This window comes from Haliotis rufescens, unplaced genomic scaffold (assembly GCF_023055435.1).
Source record: "Haliotis rufescens isolate VD_foot unplaced genomic scaffold, xgHalRufe1.0.p SCAF_14, whole genome shotgun sequence".
Taxonomy (NCBI): domain Eukaryota; kingdom Metazoa; phylum Mollusca; class Gastropoda; order Lepetellida; family Haliotidae; genus Haliotis; species Haliotis rufescens.
Window position 1 is genome coordinate 9,989,614 of NW_025963824.1, and position 15,288 is coordinate 10,004,901.

General features: G+C 40.3%; 1 protein-coding gene across 1 annotated transcript; it reads left to right on the forward strand.

The window, feature by feature from the left end:
- The first annotated feature begins 7,783 nt into the window (after nucleotides 1-7,783).
- Nucleotides 7,784-14,724, forward strand: LOC124145420. Its single transcript, XM_046515182.2, has 5 exons — nucleotides 7,784-8,155; nucleotides 8,899-9,092; nucleotides 9,843-9,934; nucleotides 10,432-10,630; nucleotides 10,844-14,724. Exons 1-5 carry the CDS (start codon nucleotides 7,831-7,833, stop codon nucleotides 10,967-10,969), a joined length of 936 nt encoding a protein of 311 aa, XP_046371138.2. The 5' UTR covers nucleotides 7,784-7,830; the 3' UTR covers nucleotides 10,970-14,724.
- Nucleotides 14,725-15,288: the final 564 nt, after the last annotated feature.

A 15,288-nucleotide genomic window follows, 5' to 3' on the forward strand; every position in this document is an offset into this window, starting at 1 on the left:
CGTGTCATTCCATGCCAGACATCCCTTAATAGACCAGACGTGCCATACTGTTCCAGACATTCCATAATAGACCAGACGTGTCATTCCATTCCAGACATTCCTGATATTCCTCACTTCCCCTTCAGGGACACCACCCTCTGTTCTCGCGGACGATACTACATACCTCGCATTGTGTTTCCATTGTCCCATTACCACAAAAGGAGGTTTTGGGCTTTGTGCTCACTATCAACTAGTTTTATTACTTTTATTAAAAACGAGTTATTCTCCGTATCTGTATAAATATACAACGTCAATGCCAACGAATGTCCAGTATTGATCCTCTGACAAAACAGATTCCACTGGACGCAAAAGACAAAACAGCGGTGAAAATTGTATGACTGGATCGCTGAAAATCAGTGGCTCAAGGTGTTCGCGAAAAGGCTGAACATGTCCCGTCCTTACCAGCAAACACCCTCCGCTCACATAACTTGTCGAAAAAATAAGAAGTTTTCATGTAAAAGGAATTTAAATAAAAAAGAAGCTTGCACATGTAGCTTCACGGACCACTTACCGCAAGCGAGTGACAATGGAGTGATTTCGCCATTGTATTCAGGGGATTAGCTTTTAGGGGGAATGAAGAACAACATTGGCATGACCTTTCCGGGACAAAACACATACACAATAAAAGTGAAAATATAAAATGGGCGGAAAGCGGATCAACATCACAAGCATTACAAGTTTCCAGCTCTCACACACATGACGCGGTGAGCGGAGATGCATCTCAAATACACTGTGACGCGTGAAGATAAAACTCAGGCACACCTTGGCGAGCGGAGATGCAGCTCAGACACACAGTGGCAAGTGGAGATTCAGCTCAGACACACCGTGGTGAATAGAGACGCAGCTCAGACACCCCTCTATGGCGAGCGGAGATGCAATGCAGACACATCGTAGCAAGCGGAGATGCAGCTGAGACACACCGCGGCGAGCGGAGATGCTGCTCAGACACACTGGCGGCGAGCGGAGATGCAGGGCAGACACACTGGCGGCGAGCGGAGATGCAGGGCAGACACACCGCGGCGAGCGGAGATGCAGCTCAGACACACTGGCGGCGAGCGGAGATGCAGGGCAGACACACTGGCGGCGAGCGGAGATGCAGCTCAGACACACTGGCGGCGAGCGGAGATGCAGGGCAGACACACTGGCGGCGAGCGGAGATGCAGCTCAGACACACTGGCGGCGAGCGGAGATGCAGGGCAGACACACTGGCGGCGAGCGGAGATGCAGCTCAGACACACTGGCGGCGAGCGGAGATGCAGGGCAGACACACTGGCGGCGAGCGGAGATGCAGGGCAGACACACCTTGGTGAACGGAGATGTAGCTCATCATGGTGAGCAGAGATGCAGCTCAGATACACGCAGTGAGTGGAGATCAAGCGCAATCTCCGGGCGTTTCCTCAATTCTCTCCCAGTCGTCCGTACACTAGCTGTCGGAATACCAATACACCTAAAGATCTACATGGATCGTATAATGCACAGACACACGGTTAGGGCACATACATAAATATTACAAATTCCCAGATGGGAATTAGGCGCTAATTGAAGCAATGAAGGGGCAACCTTTCTGTTTCAGTTATTATACAGTTTGGGCTGAGTAACAAGAAAGCACAGCCATATATTAGATTAAAGTTGACATGAACCTAAATTACAGTATAATATATCATTAAATCTAACACAGAAAACTTCATAACAAAAAGGTATAAGTATGACACTGTAATGTAATTTTCAAACAACAATTATATAATGTGAGAAGGATAACATGCTGTGTCAGGAACTTAAGGTCCCAAATTTCCCACTTTATGTTATCAGTGTCTTAACAATGATGTGTGATTAGCTTCTCATCTGCATATTCCTGGCTATGCTTGAAGGCTGTGAGCCAGCATGACCAACAAAGGGTGGTAGCTGAAGTGAGAGGTTATAAGATATAGCAATGCGTGTTTGTGTTAGTGTTGCCTTAGAAGTACCAGCTTCCGAGTAACTGAACGCAATTTTCAAGAGATTTTCATGGAACTTCGACCAAAATATTAACTGGTTACACTCAACAACTGAGATTCGGTGTGCATTGTCTTGGACAACTAAGACAAATTGATACATTTTAATCAAGCGTTTGTATTGTGTTACGTGTCAACTTCATAATAAAAACAATAAGTTAAAAGAGCAATGGCAGTACAAGACCAATGGCAGTACCAAATTCAATATCAGTGGTTATAACAATAAAGACGAGAATAATAATATGTACCTAGCAGCAATTCCAAAATAGGCTTAGACTTGATATCTAGGGTGAAAAGTGATCTTCACACATCTGCTGGACTTGATGTAATGTGAGATGAGAGAGGCACGCTAATGCCCCCTCAAATAGCCTAAATCCATTCTTGCAGTGTATACAGTGTATTGCTGTACTGGAACACTCCAATAGAGTCAAGGTTAGACCTGGCTACACAAGTATCTAAACATAGTAACTTCCACATCACTGTTTACATTAGATAGTACTACATTGCAGACGACTGTTTATTGTCCAAACACAATGATGTGGACTTCTAATGAAACAGAGACAATATATGATTAGACTCACATCAAAGACTCACAACAAAAAAGGATGTGGATGTGTATACTATACATAGAACTGCAGAATTATTTCTACTGTTGCGTGTTTATCCATGACTTATCCACCCACACCCACTCACACCCACACCCACACCCACACCCACACCCACACCCACACACACCCACACCCACACAACCACACACACACACACACAACCACACCCACACAACCACACACCCCCACCCCCACACAACCACACACACACACACACGCACGCACGCACGCAAGCACGCACGCACGCACGCACGCACGCACGCACGCACGCACGCACACACAAATCGTTTGTTTGAATCCTGGTTCGCCCCGATTATGTTTCTAGGTTTGTCAGCACCATACCCGTGCTCGTGGGTTTCACTGAAGTGGTAAACGTCTGAGACCTGCATCACTTCGGGAAAACAGTTGGTGGGAACATGAAATCATGCAGAGAGCAGGTGTTCAGCAATGTTTGTTTGTTGTTTTACGCCGCACTTAGCAATATTCCAGCTTTATGACGGCGGTCTGTAAATAATCGAGACGAGACCAGACAATCCCGTGATTGGGTATTGATCCACGCAATTGGGATCGATGACATGCATCTGTTCAGCACTCAAACATGAGGGCACGGGTATGGTACTAACACAACAATACTCAACATCAGAGGGAATCTGAAATTCGAACGCTCGGTAATAGGATCATCACACACTTAATGAATAGCAATTCAACGCACAATCAAAAGAGAAGCTTTGTCAAGAACAATATCACCAACATACATACGCCACATTTAACAGCAATCGGAAGATAACATGTACCATCCTTTAAATTGTTATATGCGCTTATATGGGAGCAAAGCTCACGTCCCTTTGCTCCAAAAGCACACAACTTTCTGATTGTGTTAATAGTGAATTACCGATGCACAGTTAGCGCACCCACCATTAGTCCATCTGGGAGTTGATCAAGTAAACAGGCCTGACAATGCATTCAAAATTATTCTACTCTTTGATTTGAAGCTTCAGTTACTCATCTCTTATTTATACCTGTTTTACATATGTCGCATAGGTGATAATAAAGACGGTACAGAAGCTGTGTGAAAATAGATTTAGTTTCTGTTGAAAGACCACATGTATCAGGCTTACGGCAGATTGCCTTTGTCACTGTTTTTGCACACAACGTGTCTACGCTATATCACAGGCTAGTATAGTTTGTCAGATACTGTATTAATTACTCTATGAAGCAATTAACGAAGGTCAATACTCTCTCCTTACTACAAAGGTATTCTGCTTAGGGTGCTTAGTATCAATATAAATATTGTCCGTATATTGTCTGTATTGTCTGAATGAAATCTGTGGATGTGAGTCGTAGTCTTGGCAACTGATATGAACAAAAGAAATATCTACCAAAAGAAAAGTCCACAGTACGATTCTGACTATATCATAAGCATGTGTTTGTAAATCAGTATGAAATAGTATTAACACCGGATGTCACACATATGAGGAATTGCATTGGTCATCATTTCTGTCAGTGATGCCTCAAATACTACTACTACTACTACAACTACTACTACTACTACAACTACTACTACTACTACTACTACTACTACTACATCAAAGCATCATCCAGGGAGGGACTCTTTTGATTTGCTGCCATGTTAAACTCACTAGACGTCATTTGTGTTTAAGTTCTGATATGGTTTTCAATATATTGACACTATACTCCAACAACCAAAACCAAACAAAGTCGCCCCACCCCCCACCCCCCACCCCCACACACACACACAAACACCTAGTTAACTGTTGCGCAACAGAAAAATACATTGGTGTGCCACAAAATCATTGCCTCGATAAAATAAAGAACGTCCACATTTATATTCATTTTCTAGATAAATAGCCAATTAAGCCTGTATTTCCTCTTAAAACGTTTGCTAAGTATTGAGTATCCAAACACGCAAATATAAATCAAGATTGTGCTATGTTTCTGTATTGATTGCATTGGCATCATTCCGTTTGCCTTCTCGTGAATCCCATGACATTACACATCTCCACCCAATGAAAAAGAAGTTACAATATTTCTTAATTACACATACTAAATCGTTCAGACAGGAATTGTCTGCAGATTGATGTACGACTACTTTACATTTGGAGTACATACACATATTAACAGCTAGAATGCGTCATCGATTGATTGACATCAGTAAACTTGAAGATTGAAGAGAAGACACGATCACATAGAAACACAGGCAAGATAGATGTGTTGTTTCGCTTAGCGATTCAGAATCACACGCATATGTATATGAAGCATCGGATAACAAGATTTCTTCTCAGAACAAAATCATCTGTCAGACACGATCAACTATGAACTTAGTTCAAACGTCTAACATTCTTGAACTTGCATTCAAATTATCTTGCGTGTTAAGTCAGTTACTGTACAATACGGACAGTTGCACGAATGTGACTTTCTACAGGAGGTCTGAGATGGATGATCTGGTATTTGCCGGGAGTCTGATAGAAGAGATTAACCAGGTGGACATGAGGGCTAGGTGTTTCTCCCGATGTCAATTGCGGGGGCTTTGTAACTTGGTCATGCACAACCCACTCACCAGGACGTGAAGACTGCACTCTGAAGCCTTTGATTCGAGCAGTGATGGCATCGATGAAATTGGATGGCAGTTCTATGGAGCAGTTAATCTGTAATTCCATTTAATCCGTTGGTACTTCTCTTATAATACATGTCCATGTTTAGCTGTGTACATATTGACATGTTCAGGGCGATACACATGTTGTGTCAGCGTATAGTCCATGTTTAGCTGTGTACGTACTGACATGTTCAGGGCGACACACATGTTGTGGCAGCGTATAGTCCATGTTTAGCTGTGTACGTATTGACATGTTCAGGGCGATACACATGTTGTGGCAGCGTATAGTCCATGTTTAGCTGTGTACGTATTGACATGCTCAGGGCGACACACATGTTGTGGCAGCGTATAGTCCATGTTTAGCTGTGTACGTATTGACATGCTCAGGGCGACACACATGTTGTGGCAGCGTATAGTCCATGTTTAGCTGTGTACGTATTGACATGCTCAGGGCGATACACATGTTGTGTCAAGGTATAGTCCATGTTCAGCTGTGTACGTATTGACGTGCTCAGTGCAATACACATGTTGTGTCAAGTTATACTCCATATTCAGCTTGTACTTATTGACATGCTCAGGACGACACACATTTTGTGTCAGCATACAGTCCATGTTTAGCTGTGTACGTATTGACATGCCCAGGGCGATACACATTTTGTGTCAGCATACAGTCCATGTTCAGCTGTTGACGTACTGAGATGCTCAGAGCGATACACATGCTGTGTCAGGGTACAGTCGATGTTTAGCTGTGTACATATTGACATGCTCAGGGCGATACACATGTTGTGTCAGGGTACAGTCCATGTTTAGCTGTGTACGTATTGACATGCTCAGGGCGATACACATGTTGTGTCAGAGTAAGTCGACATCTCGTCACGGAACTTGCATTATGACCAATGGGACCTTTAATCCTTCGACATTTCGTCACGGAACTTGAATTATCACCCATGGAACTTTAATCCTTCAACGTCTCCTCACTAAAGCTGTTCTATAATCGATGGAACATTTTAAGCTCCATGTCTCATCTCAAGATCTGCAACATTGTCCATGGAACAGTGAAACTTCGACGTCTCATCATGAAGCCTTTCTTTACGACTTACAGAACGTTGATCCGTTGATGTCTCATCACATAAGATGCTAAATAATCCATTAAATAGTAAACCCTTGAAGTCTCATCATTAAACCTGCTTAATTATCAATGAATACTGAACAATGGATGTCTTTTCCATAGCATTTAACACAATTATCGAAATGTGGCTTATGTATCAATGCCGAAAAATAAACGGCAAAGCTTTGATGATTAAATTAAGAAAGATATCAACACGAGACAAAATCGACTCGTGTAATAAGTCTACAGACTTCAGAGTATCACAGAATGGACTTGGAAATTGTAGAACTTGTGAATATAAAGCTAAAGAATCATGTATCAAATTCAAAAACAGGAAACAACTATTTCTTGTAAGCTCTAACTTGGACTTTCCGCAAGGTATAGTTTGTATGTTAAAATAAGCCAAGCTAGTATGCTGACTCGGAACCGACCAGTCATTGGTTTAACTCCTTAATGCCGAGCGCCAGACAGGGTAACAATAAGTACTATATTTTAACCTCTTTTGGTATGACGTGGCCGGGGATTAAAGCCTGGACCTTCCCTTCTCCGGGCGGGCTCTCTATCACTAGACCACGGGGCCGCTAACAGGAAAGGAAATATAATTTATAATAATCCCTTTCTTTAAAATAACCACTGCTGATGTCATGTGGTGTAAAGCTTAAGAAGACGATTACACACTTTGAAAAGGTAACAATTAGTATAAATTATATTTGTATTTATTGTCAATGATACCACTGTCACTGTAAGCTGCCAATGTGTAGTTCACAGGTCATTCGCCATATCCCTCAAATGACATCTCTTCTTTACCATTTCCACATAAAGATTCTGATAAACAAGTCCCTCCACTGGTGATCCAGGAAACATAAGACAGACACAGAACACCCAAGTCAATACTCATGTCCAATACCATTTCATGATAAACGTCACACATGAAGGCGGAATTTCCTTCATGCATTATTTGTTATTTACGAGACATGTGTTCGCATTTATTCGAACAAAAAAATTCAGGACACAAGTTATATTACATTTCAGCATTGATTGTATTGAATTCCTTCTGTCTGCCTTAATGACTTCATTAATTATTGTGAAGCACTGACACAGTATACCCAGTGACGTTAATCGTGTATCGATCGTGTGAGGTTTTGTTAAGTGTATCTTTCCAGTACAACAAAGCAAAAAATAATGTTAATGGAATACACACACTAAATCCTTTCTACTTTTCAGACAATATGTTTACAAATTGAACACACCACTGATTTTGCCCTTGGAGACCCCGCTTGCTGAATGTGTCTTTCAGTGACTGGCAACAATAACTTGAGAGACACGATGAGCAAATAGGAATGCAAAAAAAAAATGCAGATTGTGTTTTGTTTCCTGAGTGACAGAGAACGCATACGCATGTGGATATGATGTGTTGGGTCACAAGCTTTGGTTGACGCAGAAGATTTTGCTCTGTGCGCCGTATTCATTATGAAAGTATTTCAAACGTCTATCCTCGCTTTATTTGGATTCAATTTGTCGTATGTCTTAACTCTATTAACGTACAACACGGACAGCTGCACTAATGCGACTTTCTACAGAAGATTGGAGATGCATGATCTGATGTTTGCCGGGAGTCTGATAGAAGAGATCAGCCTGGTGGACATGAGGGCTGAGTGCTTCTCTCAGTGTCAGTGGCGGGTAACGTGTAACATGGTCTTGTACAACCCCCTTATTAGAAAGTGTAAATTGTACACTGAAGCCTTTGATTCGAGCAGTGATGACTCTGTTGAAACCGGATGGGAGTACTATGGAAGTGAGTATCAATGGGCACTTAGAGAATAGCCGACGCGAAATAATTAGTAACTGCTTGTGTGAAGGATGTAAGACCCACATTCTAAGGCTAAGCATACCTACTATGGTCAATGGTTACTTAAAAACGTTTTATTTAAACTTAAAACTGAGAATGTTTTGTGCATGAGTGTCTTCTAATAAATCTTTGATGTAAATCCTGTTACGCTCCAGTACCGTTCGGCCATGACAGACATTTTACAAATTCCCAAGCCTGGTTTCTATTAACACAATATCTGGCTTAGTACTGCATTGACAGTCATATCACATCTTTTGCAAAACTTTCTTTGCATCTTACGATACGTTTTAGGCAATGCACGTTTCTGAACATATCTACAGGCATTTAGTAATGCAAAGGATAAATTTTTGCATGGATTGGAATTGATTTGAGAGTAGAGAGAGAGAGAGAGAGAGAGAGAGAGAGAGAGAGAGAGAGAGAGAGAGAGAGAGAGAGAGACTGTGGCATGGTATCTCAGTGGGCTAGCACTACAGAACCCGCATGTGTCTGGACTAGTACAAGCGGACACGCACGCACGCACGCACACACGCACCCAACACACACTTGCAAGCAGTGTTAAAGCAGGTTTCATCTCACGACAATGTATCTTTATAAAGTGAAGTCAGTACTGGATAGTTGCTCACATTACCCATACAAACTAATGTCTTTGATGGCTGATGTAAATATAATTATTCCTACTTCGTCCCCAGTTTCATGTGCCGACTTTACACTTGAAAATACACGTGCCGATGTTAACGTCATCAACACTGACCCTAAAGATGTCTGCAACACCAACATCATTGCCTCCGATGACAACACGTCATCCTGTTATACAGGTGCATCATGGGAAGTGGTGCCAGTCAAGTGTGTGTCATGCTATATAGGCATGGCAAGGCAATCCATGGTAGGTTCACATTGATGTGTATCCCTTTGTCGGCATCAGAGATGAAGATATATTGAATAAGATTACCGACACAAATTGCGTTTAATTTTTCTAAATGGGTAAACGAAAGAAGCGGTAAAACTTATCTTTAGCTATGTTTATCTGTGTCGTGTTTACACTGATATCCCAAAGTTGCAGTTTGTGAAAATGTAAGAGCAATGCATGAGTTACATTTGACAACGAGTACTACAACTTACTTTTAACTTGTACATGTGACATGTGGGCAAATGGCCCAAGCTTGTTGTAAGACTAAAAACTGGATTGGATATCAGGCTCGGTGACTTGGTTGATGACCTGTCGTCATATCCCAATTGTGTTATCACTGGATTGTCTCGCCCTGACTCGATTATTTACATACCACTGCCATGTTACAGGAACATGAAATACACGGCTGCTTTTTCTTTTACACATTGGACGCAAGTGATGTGTCGCCTGGGTTACAATTTGCTAGCAGACTATACAATTTGTGACACCTCAATTGATACATTGTGTCACATTATAAAGATGCTAATCAAGATGCTATTTCCGAATGGATAGTTTTGAATTTAACCTAAACAGTACTAAAACTGAAAATGAGTTAACAGTTAAAGGTGTACAAACATGTAAACATTTCAGTTGGGATTTTTTTTTTATTTATTAAATTGATGGACCCAAACAAATACATGTGTGTTCCTATTTTCATTTTCTAAAAATGTCGTTTCTTTAAAGCAGATTCCATCCATGGAATATTCAGAAGAACTGAACTTTGACCTTGCTGCAGGGATGAAGTTTAGACTGGCAGTGTCTGGAGACACGACTGAGTAGTAAGTAAACCTACAGTAAACCACTTATTCAAGCTCGTTATAACTGTAGTTCGTTATACAAACATACAAACAACATCTGAACAACAAATGGCGGGGATAAACATTTTTTTTCGTAAAATCCGTCAGTTCGTTATAAACGTATTTTACTGTATTTACATATTACTTAGGAACCATAGCAGAAGTGTTTTGTAATCGTACAGTATGTAAAGCACATATTCGTCTTAGATTTGTATTTCTGCATAACAATGTATCATCAATCTGGCTTTCACAGGAGATTTTGTTTGGGTGGGATCAAGCTGTTCCTTAAACGTCACATTCAAATAACGCCACGCATCCCATTGCAATGGATATTGCTGTTCAATCAGAGAAATATTATTATGTTAAGGGAACTCATTCCAATTCCCTGCGATCATGGGCAGGTATAAACTTACAACGTTTTTTTCATGATATAACATAAACGGTATACCATGTACCAGATATCCTGTGTGTTATTGCAGCAACTACATCTTGTTTGAAGCCCCTAACACGGACCTTGTGTACATGTTGTCTTTGAGATGGAGCAACAGCCCAACTCGAGCCGTCTTCAATGCACGGCAGGGGGGAGCCTTTGGTACAGAAGAAGTAGAGCTTGGTATTTCAGTCATTGACATAAGCAACTACGTCATTGAAATCCACATCAGTGATTCTGATTTCATGGTGAGTTCATTGTCAGTTAATATGTGGCTCTGTATGTGACTTACATAACGTGAGTCACAAACAAACACAGCAATGGACATTTGCCTCACCCGACACTAGATACGGGTTCTGTTTTGTGTATAGAAAATAATTATTTTTGTCCTGCTCATAATGTCTCTTCAATGATACATTTTCGGTACACATTATGCTGCAATGACACCGTCTTCTTTCCAGGCGTATACTGACGGGATTCTGTTGATGACCAACCAGATGCGTCTCCCTTTCACTGGCGTCCGACGTGTCACTGTACGAGGTCTTACGGCACTGCACAGTTTCCACATTGGCTATGTGCTGTGCTGATTTCCACTCATGACATTCCACAATTACCCTGCATCAAGATATGACTCTGTGTAGACATCATTCTTTGTGTGGCCTTCAAACATGATCACACCGATTATGTATCTAGGTTTGTCAGCACCATACCCGTGCTCGAGGGTTTCACCGAAGTGGTAAACGTCTGAGACCTGCACCACTTCGAGCTTTCCTCCAACATTAGCTGACGCGCCGTGATATGACCGGACTAATGTTAAAAGCGGCGTTAAACCTAACTCACTCACTCACTCAAAACAGACCAAACAATCATATTCGTAAGAAAGCTCTGCCAAAAGTAGTGGCCAACATACGATTCCAACTAAAACATGGTATATGTTTATGAATCGCTATAAAAAAGATGATGCCAGATGCTCGCGAAATGGTGAGGCAATCCTGCTCCACTGGTATAGCTATCAAGCTAGCTTATGTAGAGGAGATATTATTGAAGTTACCTTATTGAAGTTAAATAATGAAAACTACATCAATGGAATACATTCAAGTGAGTGAGTGGGTTTGGTTTTACACCGTTTTTAGCAACATTGCAGCAATATCACGGCGGGGAATACCACAAATGGGCTTCACACATTGTACCCATGTCGGGAATCAACACCGGATCTTCGACGTGACGAGCGAACGCTTTAACCACTGGGCCACACGATCGCCCCTGATACATTTAAGAAAAAGATACAATTATTTATCAGAACACTATTAACGAAATAATTACAGTGCTGAATTTGTTGTTTGTGGTCTTCATGCTGTTACTCAAATATCCTCTTACCAAGGTTCAAGTTTCTAATCGAATCGAATACCACCTAACTCAATTGGGACATAAACGTAAAAAAATATTGTCATAGAATCCCTTGCAATATAGAATTCTTGTGTAAATATTATCTCCGGAATTGGCAAATGATCTACTCTCGTGCTACCATTATCTCTGATACATGAAAATTGGTCTCCCTTTGTTCAAAATTGTATCTGATATGGGGGAAAACGGTCCCTGCTAAAGACAAAAATGGCAAACAGCATCTCAGTTTCTCGGCAGAGGCGTGAGTGAATGAGTGAGTTTGGTTTTACGCCGCTTTTAGCAATACCAGCGCCCCTCTCGGCAGAGGAAGCTACGTAGGATGTGATAGATGTTTGGTTGGAATGAATGTTTGACATAATGCCCAGACGTTACATCACCGCTACCGAAGCTCATAAATCCATACTGGTCAGATATTGTATGACCAGCACAGTAACCAGTCTCTCACCTTGATACATTCTGTTTCCAAATGACAAATTGTTTCACACTCGGCTGATCATTGTCGACTTTTCTAGACTTGATCTGTTTTACATAGTATTTGGTGTAATACTTTTGACTGTTTAGTGGAATTTTGTAGCTTGTAGACGATAGAAATTCAATCCATACTTGACAGGTTTTCTTTGACAAGCACAGTAACCGGTCTCTCATCTTGACACATTCTGTTTGAAACTGACACATTTTATGGTATTCGGCTGACAAATGTCGCCTTTTTCTAGATTTGCTGTATTTTATGCAATATTTGGTAAAATAATCGCTTGACTGTTTAGCAGATTTTTGTTAGCTAATAGGAAATATGAAAACAATGAAAACTGGTCAGATATTCTATGACAAGCACAGTAACCGGTCTCTCTCCTTTACACATACTGTCTCAAAATGACAATTTTTTGGCACTAAGCTGACAAATGTCGACTTTTCCTAGATTTGCTGTATTTTAAAGATTATTTGGTGCAATAAACGTTTAACTGCAAAGTGGAATTTTTCAGCTTGTAGGAAATATGAAAACAATCCACATTGGTCAGATATTCTTTGACAAGCACAGTAACCAGTCTCTCATCTTAACACATACTGTCTCAAAATGACACATTTTCGGCACTCTGCTGATCATTGTCGACTTTTCTAGACTCACTGTATTTTACATAGTATTTGGAATAATATACTTTTGACTATTTAGTGGAGTTTTGTAGCTTGTAGACTATAGGAAAACAATCCAAACTTGTCAGATATTCTATTACAAGCACAGTAATCGGTCTCTCACCTTGACACATTCTGTTTCAAAATGACACATTATTTCGCACTTGGCTGACAAATTTCGCCTTTTTCTAGATTTGCTGTATTTTAAAAAATAGTTGGTGGAATAAACTTTTGACTGTTTAGCTTAATTCTGTAGCTTGTTGGAAATATGAAAACAAACAACACTGGTCAGATATTCTTTGACAAGCACAGTAACCGGTCTCTTACTTTGGCACATTCTGTTTCAAAATGACACATTTTTAGCTTTTAGCTGACAAATGTAGACTTTTTCTAGACTTCCTGAATGTAAAAGAATATTTGGTGCCATAAACTTTTGACTGTTTAGTGGAATTTTGCAGCATGCAGGAAATGTGAAAAGAATCCAAACTGGTCTGATATTCTTTCACAAGCACAGTAACCGGTCTCTCATCTTGACACATTCTGTTTCAAAATGACTTATTTTTGGTCCTCTGCCGACAAATGTCGCCCGTTTCTAGATTTGCTGTATTTGATATAATTTTTGGTAAAATAAACGTTTGACCGTTTACTAGAATTTTGCAGCTTGTAGAAAATATGAAAACAATGAACACTGGTCAGATATTCTATGACAAGCACAGTAACTGGTCTCTCATCTTGACACATTCTTTCTCAAAATGTCACTTTTTCTTGGCATCCGGCTGACAAATGTCGCCTTTTTCTAGTCATACTGTATTTTACAAAGTATTACAGATGAATAAACTTTTAACTGTTCAGTGGAGTTTTGTAGCTTGTTGACAATAGTAAAACATTCAATACTGGTCAGATATTCTATGACAAGCACAGTAACCGGTCTCTCATCTCGACACATTCTGTTTCAAAATGACACATTTTTTCGCACTTGGCTGACAAATGTCGCCTTTTTCTAGATTTGCTGTATTTTAAAAAATAGTTGGTGGAATAAACTTTTGACTATTTAGCCTAATTCTGTAGCTTGTTGGAAATATGAAAACAAACAACACTGGTCAGATATTCTTTGACAAGCACAGTAACCGGTCTCTTACTTTGGCACATTCTGTTTCAAAATGACACATTTTTAGCTTTTAGCTGACAAATGTAGACTTTTTCTAGACTTCCTGAATGTAAAAGAATATTTGGTGCCATAAACTTTTGACTGTTTAGTGGAATTTTGCAGCATGCAGGAAATGTGAAAAGAATCCAAACTGGTCTGATATTCTTTCACAAGCACAGTAACCGGTCTCTCATCTTGACACATTCTGTTTCAAAATGACTTATTTTTGGTCCTCTGCCGACAAATGTCGCCCGTTTCTAGATTTGCTGTATTTGATATAATTTTTGGTAAAATAAACGTTTGACCGTTTACTAGAATTTTGCAGCTTGTAGAAAATATGAAAACAATGAACACTGGTCAGATATTCTATGACAAGCACAGTAACTTGTCTCTCATCTTGACACATTCTTTCTATAAATGTCACATTTTCTTGGCATCCGGCTGACAAATGTCACCTTTTTCTAGTCATACTGTATTTTACAAAGTATTACAGATGAATAAACTTTTAACTGTTCAGTGGAGTTTTGTAGCTTGTTGACAATAGTAAAACATTCAATACTGGTCAGATATTCTATGACAAGCACAGTAACCGGTCTCTCATCTCGACACATTCTGTTTCAAAATGACACATTTTTTCGCACTTGGCTGACAAATGTCGCCTTTTTCTAGATTTGCTGTATGTTAAAGAACTTTTGGTTGAATAAACATTTGAGTGTTTAGTGGAATTTTGCAGCTTGTAGGAAATATGAATACAATCAACACTGGTCACATATTCTATGACAAGCACAGTAACCGGTCTCTCACCTTGACACATTCTGTTTCAAAATGACACATTTTTTCGCGCTCGGCTGACAAATGTCGCCTTGTTCTAGATTTGCTGTATTTTAAAGACTATTTGGTGCAATAAACTTTTGCCTGTTTAGGGGAATTTTGCAGCATGTAGGAAATGTGAAAATAATCCAAACTGGTCAGATATTCTTTGGCAAGCACAGTAACCGGTTTCTCATTCTGTTTCAAAATGACACATTTTTGGTACTCGGCTGACAAATGTCGCTAACAGTCTAGACATTTGCGTTTTATCGCAACGTAGACACGTATCTAGGCTAACAATCTAGACATTGGCGTTTTATCGCAACGTAGACACGTATCTAGGCTAACAGTCTAGACTTTGGCGTTTTATCGCAACGTCGACACGTATCTACGCTAACAGTCTTGACATTGGCGTTT

Bases quoted from the DNA above. Each gene is read 5' to 3' on its own strand.
- LOC124145420 (XM_046515182.2), top strand. From the start codon at position 7,831: ATGAAAGTATTTCAAACGTCTATCCTCGCTTTATTTGGATTCAATTTG. The intron at 8,156-8,898 runs GTGAGTATCAAT...CTTCGTCCCCAG, and splicing joins CGGATGGGAGTACTATGGAA to TTTCATGTGCCGACTTTACA. The intron at 9,935-10,431 runs GTAAGTAAACCT...GTGTTATTGCAG, and splicing joins TCTGGAGACACGACTGAGTA to CAACTACATCTTGTTTGAAG.